At 38.9% G+C, this 12,439-nt stretch overlaps 1 protein-coding gene across 4 annotated transcripts in view; it reads right to left on the reverse strand.

Moving 5' to 3' along the window:
• Positions 1 to 1,890: 1,890 nt before the first annotated feature.
• CUL2 (cullin 2) overlaps positions 1,891 to 12,439 on the reverse strand; it is a 71,543-nt gene continuing 60,994 nt past the window's right edge. For all 4 annotated transcript variants that reach the window (XM_086334648.1, XM_086334646.1, XM_086334649.1 and 1 more), the window contains 4 exons: positions 7,663 to 7,865; positions 5,898 to 5,999; positions 3,237 to 3,353; positions 1,891 to 2,489 (listed from right to left, as the gene is read on the reverse strand). In XM_086334648.1, coding sequence (XP_086190774.1) covers positions 2,358 to 2,489; positions 3,237 to 3,353; positions 5,898 to 5,999; positions 7,663 to 7,865 — 554 coding nt within the window. In that variant the 3' untranslated portion in view covers positions 1,891 to 2,357. The remainder of the gene's footprint in view (positions 2,490 to 3,236; positions 3,354 to 5,897; positions 6,000 to 7,662; positions 7,866 to 12,439) is intronic.

Raw genomic sequence — 12,439 nt, forward strand, 5'->3', positions numbered from 1 at the left:
AAGGTCAAAAAAAAAATTAACGGAAATGTTATAGCATTGTGGCATATACAGGTTATAAAATCCTATTAAGACCGTAAGTTATAAGGTAAAACACAAACTCCAGAATGTCTATCCTATTGTTCATATTAGAGCGACTGTCATACCATACTGGACCAAACTCTAGAATAAACCTGCACCTACAGCAGCAATGAAAGTATCTGGGTTCCAACGGAAAAGACAAAGTGCTGACAAGAGCTATACGCTGCGCGGCTCTAAGCCCGATCTCTGACTCACATTAACCACCCCAGCACGCGTGATTTTTAAACTGCTCAGAGTTTTGGTCACATTCTTTCTGTCTTCTGAGGCAAAGCACTGACAGCCTTTCCTGTTGCCCCTCGTTCTGCCCTTCTGTCGTTCTGAGCCTTCCTGCCCATGGCTCTGGGCACCAAACACAGGGCCGTGTGCCAAGGTTTGGTTGGTGCCACGACGTCACCCGCCTGACCCCACCCGACCCCGCAGCCTCACTCTTCCCCAGCTCCTTGCTGCTCAACGGAAGGAGCACTAAATCCATCCTCTCCGAAGGCACCTTTGTTGAGGGCACCTGGCTCCTTCCTCACGGAGGACAACCGTGACTTCAGTATATCTCCTTTCAGGTCAAACGGAAAAAAGATGGGACAAAAACTGTCGGTCATTTCTGTCAACCTCGGCACAAGTATTTTCTCCATTTTTCAATATATTTTCTTGACAGATAGCAGGTTAAGACTTAACATTTATAAGTATTTAAGAAAAAAGGAATCAATTTGGAAAACTTCATCAACAAGTTATCAAAACAAAGGTTTGTTTTTTGACAGTGGATGTACAATATTGTATGATTTGCCGTTATTTCCTCTCTAGGGGATAAAAGGGAAAATGAGAAATGCAGTAGAGGAGTCATTAAAAGCTCAGCAGATTTTGTTTTTAAAACACTTAAGAGACATGAGTTAGAAAAAGTACCATCAAACAAAAAAACTGAAAAAGCCACTTTGGCAATAATAAGAGAAACTGGAATACAAGTCATATATGAGATGATATTAAGTAATTATTATTTATTAAGTGTAGTAATATTTTAAGTGTAATAAATTAAGTGTAGTAACTATGGTTGTGTTTTCCTACAGGCCTTTTCTGTGACTGAAGTATTGCAAGTGAAATGATCCACGAAGGACATGCTTTAAAATATCAGCTTTTAAGAAAAAATGTGTGTGTAGTGGTGGAGGAAGGGTAGATAATAAATATGGAAATCAACCAGAGCATTCTAATACTGCTGTTGATACACATAAAATAATGCACTTTCATGTCTATAAAAGCGGCACCTGGTGTACTGCACTATACAGAAAAAAAAAGTATTTAGGTTATGCATTGCTAAGAGTATCTGTGACGTAGGAGCGAATCTAGTGTTAAAGTGGAAGGAGGTGGAGAGTAACAGGCAGGCAGGGGTACGGGGGGAACGCACAGGCAGACACCGGTACCGGTACCGCAGGATGACCTCCGACCCCGAGGAAGGGGGAGGGAAGGAGCAGAGGGGCGTCAGACCTCATTAGAACTGATGCACCTCGGAGACAGGAGTAACACAGCCTGGGAATGACGGCGCTTTCTAAGCCAGACGCGGGGTCCCCGAAGTCCCCTCGCTCACGGTTCTGCGCTGCAGCAGGACACCACCAGAAACTCGAACAGAATCACAGCCTCACTCCTCACGAGGCTCACATCCAATGTAGTTCTAATCCATAAAAAGAAAGCATCACTTATGCTGAACGCATCCTTTACGCTGAAGGCATTCAGAAACAATAACTGAGATGTTTTCATGTAGGATTTAAACAGGAACACGAGGACTCACGGACATTTCTGAGCATTGTGATACTCCATCCACATAAAAAAGGCATTCTATTTCTTTATTTTTTTATTTGACAAGCAGCAATATCATGTTTGTCATTTTAATGTAGATACAATTATTAGGTTATCTGTCATATTACAATATTTAGGTTTTTTTTTTTTTAATCTTATGTCCTTTAAGATACATTAAAAAAAAAAAAAACAAACACATCAACTGCAAACGTGAAGGGGAGAAAAAGCATGGTACCCAGCCGGATTTCCACATTTCAGCAATACTTCACTCATCCTTTTTTTTAATAAAGTTTTAAGAAATGTCATAATGACATGAGCTTGAAATATCTCTAGGCATCTTCTCTGACGCTCATGACGTGGCACTGGTGATGTTGTAAACAGCAGAGAAACAGGGGCTGCCAAATGACCAAATTATGGAGGCACAGGCCTGCCTTCTCCCACGGGGACACACCGGACGCTGACGGCAACGACCTCTCACACCAACGCTGGAGGACGCCGCGTCAGGCGACGTAGCTGTACTCATCTGCGGACGCCTGGCTGCGTTCGATGTACTGTTTGTCTATCAGGACTTCAATACACTTCTTAATCATGCTGATACTAGGGTTAAACCGAGCTCTTGACTGGCTAATCACCTGTGGGAGAGAGGCGGATGATAAAAATGCTCTTCTCACCAGGAGCACTTCGTTCAACTCTGATGCAATGCACAAAAATACCTTTTCATGCAAACTGTGGGAATAGTCTTAACGTTGAGGCTATGAAGGAATTTAAACGGTGAAGGGTACAGATACAGCCAAACCTAATAACATACTAAATCAAATCACAAACTAATTAATTTATTCATACACGCCCTCAAGTTTCCATTTAATCCCTCCGCAACTTCTGGCTCTTAGCTGAAAGAACACCTGCTCAAGAAAGCTTTCCCTAACACCCCCTGAGTCAAGACCTGTGTACACTCTCATTGTACCATATTCCTTTTCTTTGTGGCACATTAGTGTAATTTTATATTTACTGACACATTACTTCAGTAACGCATTTCTTCCTTACGACACTGAACTCCCAAAGGGCAGAAGCCATGTCCTGAGCTGGTGTGCACCCCATGGCGACTAGCACAGTGCTCCACCAAACGGGAGACGCGCGAATTCAAGGAATGAGTGAGTGGTGGACACGGTCGACCTCCTTCAATAAATGGACACGAGGCTCAGACCTCTAAATCTAAACGTGAATTTAATACTGGATTTATGAGCACTGTTTCCCTTCAGAAACAAAAAGCATTTCTTTATGCTGTACAGGAGTCACAGGTTTCTGTATCATCTTCACAAAGAAACATGCCTAATTCTAATACCCTCTGCCAAGAAGTCTTCAGGACGTTCCCCTTTTACCTCTTGAATAAGGGCGTTATGCCGCAGTACTTTTCTCGCTTTCATGATACGAACTATAGCAGCCTGGAGGTACATTTTCCGGTCTTCGTCTACAGCACTTCTCGTCTGCTCCATTTCCTGTTTTATGAAGCCCATAAAAAGCAAAGGAGACCCTCAGTCATTGCACTTGTTTTTAACTCCTTTTATTTGTGAGTTTAAATAAATCTCCAATCAATACTGAGAATCAAACTATACAATTATGTGCCCAATATAACATAACCATTACCAACAGAATACCTATAAGTTATATATAATTTCTCAAGTTAAAGTGGGGAGGCTATTTTTTAAAAAATGAACACTACTGTACATTGTACTCAGTGTAAATAGTCAAGAAAGTAGAACTTAAGTGACACATTACTTCAGTAATGCATTTCTTCCTTACGACACTGAACTCATAAGTTACTTACTGAGAGTAATGTCTCAAGACCATGGACCTATGACTGAGTAAACACTTATACCACAAAGCTTGCAGACTTTAGCAACTGGCTCCAAGTGGATACTGGATCAAGCTTCAAGGGCAAGAGCTGGGAAGGGCTCCATTTGACTCAAGCAGAGAAGCCAGGAAGGCTGGGCCAGAAGGGCCTCTCTCAGTGGAGGTCAAGGGAAGACAATGGCGGGAAGGCACAGAAGCAGGCAGTGCCACATTAACAGGGATCTCACAGCAGATAAAATACAATAGCACATGTTATCACCATTGCCTATAGGCATGAGATCTTGACCATTTTAGGGGTCAAACTGAATAGCAACTGATTAACATTTGACCTCGGGGGAGGAGTTAAGTTCCCAGAGGCGCCTGACATATCTGAGACCTTCACAACCTGCCTCAAGCCCAAGGTCAGGGTGGCACATGGGAAGCAATAAGGAAACCCCCAGTGACACGAACAGGCTGCCCGAGAAGAACCACCACATCCACAGGGGAAGTTCACGGCGCACACTGGCTCACCCCAGGTCGGACTCTACTCCAGACCTACGAGCTCATCACAGTTTGAGTATTAACATGATCTCCATGCAGTTTATTTGCACAGGGAAGCCTGAAGGCATTTTCAACAGTTTTTCTTTGAAAGAAATGTGTTGCAAAACTTTCCCTTATTTTATGAATGAAAAATATGAGAGATTACATTATTCTTCAAGGTAGAAATTTCTTCAAGGTAGAAAAGAATACAAAACGAATCCATACATTTTAATAAAACTTAAAAGCAAATATGACTATGTTCATTGCAGCATTACTTACAACAGCAAAGATACGGAAGCAATCCAAGTGCCCATCAATAGAAGAATGGATAAAAAGATGTGGTGTATAGACACACAACGGTATATTACTCAGTCATAAAAAAGGAATAAATAAAATGTTGCCATTTGTGACAACACAGATGGACCTAGAGAGTATTATGCTGAGTGAAATAGGTTAGAGAAAGACATGCCTCCATGGTTTCATGTATACGTAAAATCTAAAAAAAAAAAAAGAGCAAACATAGCAAAACAGAGTTACAGATACAAAGAATCAACAGGTGGTTGGAAGGGGGATGGGGGAAAGAGAAAAATCGGTGAGGAAGAGGAAGAGGTATAAACTTCCAGCAGCAAAATAAATGAGTCTTGGGAATGAAATGTGCAGTGTGGGGAAATTTATGTTGTAACTTTGTATGGTGATATATTGTAACTAGGCTTCTCGTGGTGATCTAAATCACTATGTTGTGTAACAGGAACTAACGTAGCATCAATTATACTTCAAAAACAAACACACTCATTGAAAAAGAGATCACATTTGGTGTTAGCAGAGGCAGGGGTTGGTGGGAGAGGGGAGGAAAATTGGATGAAGGCAGTTAGAAGGTACAGACTCCCAATTATAAAATGAGTATTAGAGATGTAATGTACAACATGAAAAATATAATTAATGCTGCTGTGTGTTATACATGAAAGTGGTTAAGACAGTAAATCCTGAGTTCTCATCACAAGGAAGTTTTTTTCCTACTTCTTTAATTTTGTCTCTATATGAGATGATCAATATTCACTAAACCGACTGTGATCATCATCTCAAGATGTATGTAAATCAAGTCATTATGCTGTACAGCTTAAACTTATACTGTGATGTATGGCAATTATATCTCAATAAAACTGGGAGAAAAAACAAAAGGGCAAATATGACTAAACTATGACACCTTTTTCCTAAGATTATACTGCTAAGTCACTTCAGTCGTGTCTGACTCTGTGCGACCCCATAGACGGCAGCCCACTAAGTTCCTCTGTCCCTGGGATTCTCCAGGCAAGAATACTGGAGTGGGTTGCCATTTCCTTCTCCAATGCATGAAAGCAAAAAGTGAAAGTGAAGTCGCTCAGTCGTGTCCGACTCTTAGTGACACCAAGGACTGCAGCCTACCAGGCTCCTCCATCCATGGGATTTTCCAGGCAAGAGTACTGGAGTGGGGTGCCATTGCCTTCTCCAAAGATTATACTACTGTTTTTAAAATCTAAATACTGTTTGTGAGGCCAGTCAATAGAAAGAATAAACCAGAGAAGATGTATCCTAATTTTGATGTGCAAAATTCTGCACTGGTCTCAATGTTACTGCTTGTAAAGTCCAATGCTTAAATATTTACAAAAGAAATGACATCAGAAAGCACTTACCTGTGGTGTGTCTTTCTGCATTGACGTAGTAATTTTAAATTTTGTTCTTTTACTGCTAAAGTTCATATTTAATGAAAATGAAGATTCTACATCGATGTCTTCCTATAATTAAAAATAATTCATTTACACTTATAAAAATAAAATCATCAAATAACAACTGCTGCAAATAACACGCCATGAAGTTAAATAATGACCAAGCAAAAAACACTGAACTCTCATAATCTCTTATATTACAAATATTATTTAAGAGAAAATAATTGTCTTTTGTCAAATCATGAAAGAGAAAACAATTCTTTCCTAATTTTATACTTGATAGAATTTTAATCAGCTTAGATTCAGCAAAACTTTTTCTGGCCCAATGTTTAGCAGAATTTTAACATTTTAATTTTTATTAAATACCAAGGCTCATAATTTTTCCATTACATTTTGAAAAACCGAATTAACCAAAATTTTTTGAACACTATTACAATAACAAAATACCAATTAAAAATAACCTAATGATAGAAGCCAATTGGTTTCAATGGCACACAAGCTCACTTCCCTACCACCGAGTGTAATTCTGACATTACCCCCTAAAGCACATTTTATCCACTCTGCCAGAAGCCAGTGGTCTTTTCTCAAGTGGAAGTTGTAAAGCCAATCTTTAGCTCTTAAGCTCTATTGAGCTTAAGAAAGCCACTTTTGTCATACACTGGAATTTCTCCACCAGCAGGACCATGGAGCACTTGGCAGATGGCACTTCCTCAGTAATAACCACAAAAAGTCTATTAAAGAAATGACAGCTTTGTATTTCCCATTTAATGTGCATAATATCTATCAATATTTATTTTGTACATTACTGAGCAGCAAAAATATATATGTTTAGAAAAATACTTACCTTTTTAAGCATTTTAATTAAGCTTAAAAATTTAAACTTAAATTTTAAGCTTAAAAGCTTTTTAATTAAAACTTTATTAATTCAATATTCTGCTAAGTTTCTGAAGTCAGAAAAATTAATCATTTCTCAAAATTAAGAAAAGCCTGATTTGAATTACAGCATGCATGCCATTCAGAGGCTACAAAAGTCATCTTTAGCAAGATGAACCGGTGTAGGCCATGAAGTAGAATAAAAACACAACATCATTTGCAAGAAGTTTTCCTTACAGGCACGATAATCTCAAACAGGAGATTGAACCCACATCTGTTGCTTTTTTAACTATTCAAATATCTATGAGATACTATAAAAACAAAAACATGTTACTAGGGGAAAAAAGTTATAAAGAAAAAAAGAAATGTACTATCAGCTTGCTAGTCCCAGGACAGACACTAAAACTATATGGGGCTGAGCTGAATCCTAGAGTTTAGGACTCTAAATTAAATGTGAGAGTGACAGCAGGAGACGGGAGTTACACGTTGTAAATACGCACAGAATAGACATCAATAAGCTGTCATTTCCTATCACAGAACCATGTAATCAAACATTAACTAAACACACAGAAGAGCCCAGAAAAGTTTATGACAGACTACAGTTTTAAAACCTCAATTAATCAGAATCCTTCTGATGCCAACTCTTAAATAATTTTCAAATAAAATTGAACAAAGGGCACTTGAGTACCAACTGACGGAGCCTTCTCTGAGACACTGAAAGAGCCTGAAGTAACGCGGCTTTCAAGCGCTACAAAGTACAAAGGGCATTAACGATCATAACCTTACTTTTAAGACTGCAAAGGTCCCATGAAGCTTTAATGTTTATAATACTTAAATTTCTTAAAGTATTACCCCATACCTTTTCTGAATCATGGTTAATCATTTTCACATCGAGTAATGATTTGATTGTTTTTGTCAGTTCCTTTTCATTCATCTGAGTGCTGTCTTGAAGCTCTTTATAGCTGACGGTTTCACTGTTGTTGAAGGCAAGAAGAACTGCCATTTGGTATGTTGTAACCATAGCTACATATGGTTTACCCAAATAGTTCATTTTAACTTCACCTATAATTAAGACAAAATTGTGACAATAAGCTGATCACTCAAAGAAGCATTCCAAAATTACCTGATAAATAATTATTTCCAGTATTTTCTCTTGAAAGAGTGAACCAAGAACTTAATTATTGAAAAGTTATTCCTGCTAGCAATGTAGCATTTGTTTGCTGAGGGGATGGGGGACGAGGGAGAATTGAGTGGAGGGATATTAGTCTGGGGTATCCAATATAATCACAGTTAAGCTATCAAACAGTTAATAGGAAAGCTAAGACCTGGGCAGAAAAAACAGTAAAAAGTGGAGGTGGAAGAGAAACAGACAAAAAGAGAAGACAGTCTGCTACCACAACTGCCTCCTGTGTGTCTATCTGGTCTACCCCAGGGAAGGTTCATGACTATGAGGACACCTCTATTGCAGCTCTGGCTAAAGCATAATTTCTGCTTAACTATAACAATGTTATTTTGTCTCATAAATTAAGTTTTTTTCCCCAGTAATCTTCTAGAAACAAACACAAATGTGAGGAGAGACAAACAGGCAGATTCATTATTTTGTTGAAATCAGTTCCGTTCAGTTGCTCTGAACTGGGTGTCTGACTCTTTGCGACCCCATGCACTGCAGCATGCCAGGCCTCTTTGTCCATCACCAACTCCCGGGGCTTACTCAAACTCATGTCCATTAAGTCGGCGATGCCATCCAACCATCTCATCCTCTGTTATCCCCTTCTCCTCCTGCCCTCAATCTTTCCCAGCATCAGGATCTTTTCCAATGAGTCAGTTCTTCGCATCAGGTGGCCAAAGTACTGGAGTTTCAGCTTCAGCATCAGTCCTTCCAATGAATATTCAGGACTGATTTCCTTTAGGATGGACTGGTTGGATCTCCTTGCAGTCCAAGAGACTCTCAAGAGTCTTCTCCAACACCACAGTTCAAAAGCAGCTTTCTTTATAGTCTGACTCTCACATCCAAACGTGACTACTGGAAAAACCATAGCTTTGACTAGATGGACCTTTGTTGGCAAAGTAATGTCTCTGCTTTTTAATATGCTGTCTAGGTTAGTCATAGCTTTTCTTCCAAGGAGAAAGCGTCTTTTAATTTCATGGCTGCATCTGCAGTGATTTTGGAGCCCCCCAAAATAAAGTCTCTTACTATTTCCATTGTTTCCCCATCTATTTGCTATGAAGTGATGGGACCAGATGCCATGATCTTAGTTTTCTGAATGTTGAGTTTTAAGCCAACTTTTTCACTCTCCTCTTTCACTTTCAACAAGAGGCTCTTTAGTTCTTCTTTGCTTTCTGCCATATGGCTTCCCGTGTGGCTCAGCTGGTAAAGAATCCGCCTGCAATGTGGGAGACCTGGGTTCGATCCCTGGGTTGGGAAGACCCCCTGGAGAAGGGAAAGGCTACTTACTCCAGTATTCTGGCCTGGAGAATTTCATGGACCACAGGCCATGTGGTTACAAAGAGCCAGACACAACTGAACAAGTTTGTTGAAACAGTTGATGGAATAAAAATGTTCTAGACCCTACACTACCCTGAGAGCTGTAAAAACACATCAGGCTTCGGTCAACTACAGTTCTATCCATCTGGGGGCACGGGGGTGGTGGGTGAGCTCACCGAAGAGCTTGTAGCCAACACTGCTGTCAAACAGATACGCACTTGTAACACAAGAAATGGTTACTACAAGTCAAAGAATCTCTTCCTAGAGCACAAAGTTGGGGTTTAGTGACTGCATTTCTCTTTCTCTTATACGCACATACACATCCTGCATTATTTGACTTTTACTGACTTATAAACTAAATCAGTATGAGATCTGGTCTTTGGGTTCTACATTTTAACTCAAGAAAGTTGAATTTTACATGAACTTACCCCAAAGGCTCTGTTGGTGATAATTAGCAACTCTGGTCAAGATTTTGTGCTTCTTTTATTATTTAATAATATATATTTCATTCATTATATAATTAAAGAATTTACAGGCAATAAGTCAATTCTCCAACTTACTATCTATCACCAGACAGATATGCTTATTCTAACTTGTACTTTGCCTCAACTTTAAAAAAAAAAAACTAACACTCAGAAATGTTTTTCAAAATTATTTGAACACCTAGAGAAAAAAAAAAATTCTAATCTCTGAATTTCCACAAAAGGAGGTTTTAATAATTAATGGGAATATCCAATTCACATAGAGTTTAAGAATATTACCATTAGGATTGTCCTACTAACAATTAGTATAAAGAGCATTTTAAGAGCTTCATCTCAACATTAAAGTTTAGGAAATGTGGTTGAGAGGCAAAAATATAAACCGCATAAATGGCATTAGACCATTTGTGCAATGACTGCTCGATCATATCCCAGAAACAAAGTATAAAATAATGCCTCAAGCATCTAGATGATTAAGCTAGGACCATCACCCAGCTGTCAAAGATGCTGCAACGTACTGCCAAGGGTCTGGAAACAGAGTGAGTCTCTGGCACAAGAACGCAGAGAGCATCAGGAGACAACGCAATTAAGGGCTCAAAGTATTCACTGATATCAAATCTGCAACTCTTAGAGAAAAAATGAAAACTTGTTAGTTTTCTTGCTATTTTCCACACATTATTAGTATCAGGGGTACATGGACTTCTCACTTTTTCCAGCACCATTCTCTTGTTAATCCTCTCAGAGCTGAAAAGACTGGGGAAAGGGTGAGGAGCATGTGGGGCAGGGAAGAAAACCCGAAATCTGGATGATTCACTTAATTACTGCTGGGTAAACAGGAAAGGAGAATGACAAAGAGGTCATTTAACCTTTAGAACAGGCTGAGAAACTGTGAGAGACTCCAAACTAGAATAAAACATTCTGATACACACATACTTGAAAAATTAGCCAACCATAATTCAAGTGATATTAACAGCTGCCAGAATAAACAGTAGGCAGAACTCTCAAAACACTTTCATCTGAGTTTCTCCCTTGTTACCTATCAGCAACCTAGTCTCTAGCGGAAAGTTTTTCCTTACAGAACAATGTCAGCTGCTAAACTGCTGAGTGCATGACAGAGTGTCATCGATCTGCAACCAGGAGTAAGAACCCGATTCAAGCCATGATCACCAGTGGATGCTCCAGCCAGGAGTGATCAGGACCCCTGAAGAGATATTCTCACCAATATCTTAATACACCTAGTTTCCAAACATCAAAAAGTTAAGTTCCTCATTAAAACTACTTGAAGAGATGGACTGATTACTGCTGAGGTAACTGCAAAGAGAGTTTAAACTCCCCAAGATATTTAGGGAAAGTAAAAGTAACTTTAATTCAAGTACATTAAAACACTGGTCCAGCAATGTATTGTTCCTTAAAACCAATTTACTAAATGAGAATATAAAAACTCACAACAGGTATAAAACTAAAAGCCAACTACTAAGTGACCACATACTAAGAATATCAGCAAACATCTCTTTATTTCACAAACAACTGAAAAATTAAAATGCTCAGCTTGTTCACTAAAGATACACTTGTATAAATATGTATTGAAAGCGAAGGTGAAAGTGAGGCTGCTCAGTCGTGTCCGACTCTCTGCAACCCCATGGACTATATCCCCCCAGGCTCCTCCATCCATGGGATTCTCCAGGCAAGAGTACTGGAGTGGGTTGCCATTTCCTTCTCCAAGGGGATCTTCCCAACCCAGGGATCGAACCCAGGTCTCCAGCATTATGCTTATTTATTACGTACTAATATGCATTACTAACATAATGAGACATCGTATTTCAAATATAAAGTAATCAAATAAATGGTACTTATGTTTCTCTTTCCAACCCAGGAATCAATCTGCATATTCTGCATTGGCAGGTGGATTCTTTTACCACTGAGCCACCAGAAATTTCTCCAGTCAATTTCCTGACAAAGGTATGGCAACTAATCAGATTTTCCTGTATTATTTCTAAGAGACATTAACATACATGGATATCCTTTCCTTCTTATACAAACTGAAAGTTGATTCAATGCACTTTTCAAAGCATAGCTTTAGCAAAAGTAGACAAAATTCTGAGTGTTTGCTTTGGCTCACATCTTCAGGCAGCTCAGAGCAATATTACATACAAGCTCTCACCACCCAAAATATTAATTCTACTTTCCAATAAGTCGACCCCACTGTTCCAGGAAGAAGCTAAGGAAATGATTAGATTTTGATTAAACTTTTCTAAAACTGGGAAGTACTGGAAGTTAATTGGGACATTCTGGAAAAAGCATTTTCTACAGTAGTTCACTACAGTACCACAAATAAAAATCAAATGGTTAGGTCTCCTTGTGGTGCTGTAATAATTAATGAACTTTCTGAGAATGTCTGGCATATCTAGAAAGAACAGGTTTTTTAAGAGTATCTGACTCATCAAGTCTGGGTTTCTAAATAAAATTCCAAATATCTATAAAAAGTGGTTTGTTACAGAAATGTAGGAAACCATTATAAAATTCAGAAATTCTGTATCAGCAGCACACTATTAAAAGTGCTGCATGTGGACTTCTTTATTGTTGCTTTAAAGGTAACCAGAAAGGTAGATGAAGAAGAAAAGGTTAAAAACTATAATTAGAAAAGAAAAAAAAAGACAACTATAATTAGGCTC

The sequence above is a fragment of the Bos grunniens genome, chromosome 13 (assembly GCF_055505025.1).
Source record: "Bos grunniens cultivar Pamir isolate PY7600 chromosome 13, Bosgru_T2T1.0, whole genome shotgun sequence".
Classification (NCBI taxonomy): Eukaryota; Metazoa; Chordata; class Mammalia; order Artiodactyla; family Bovidae; genus Bos; species Bos grunniens.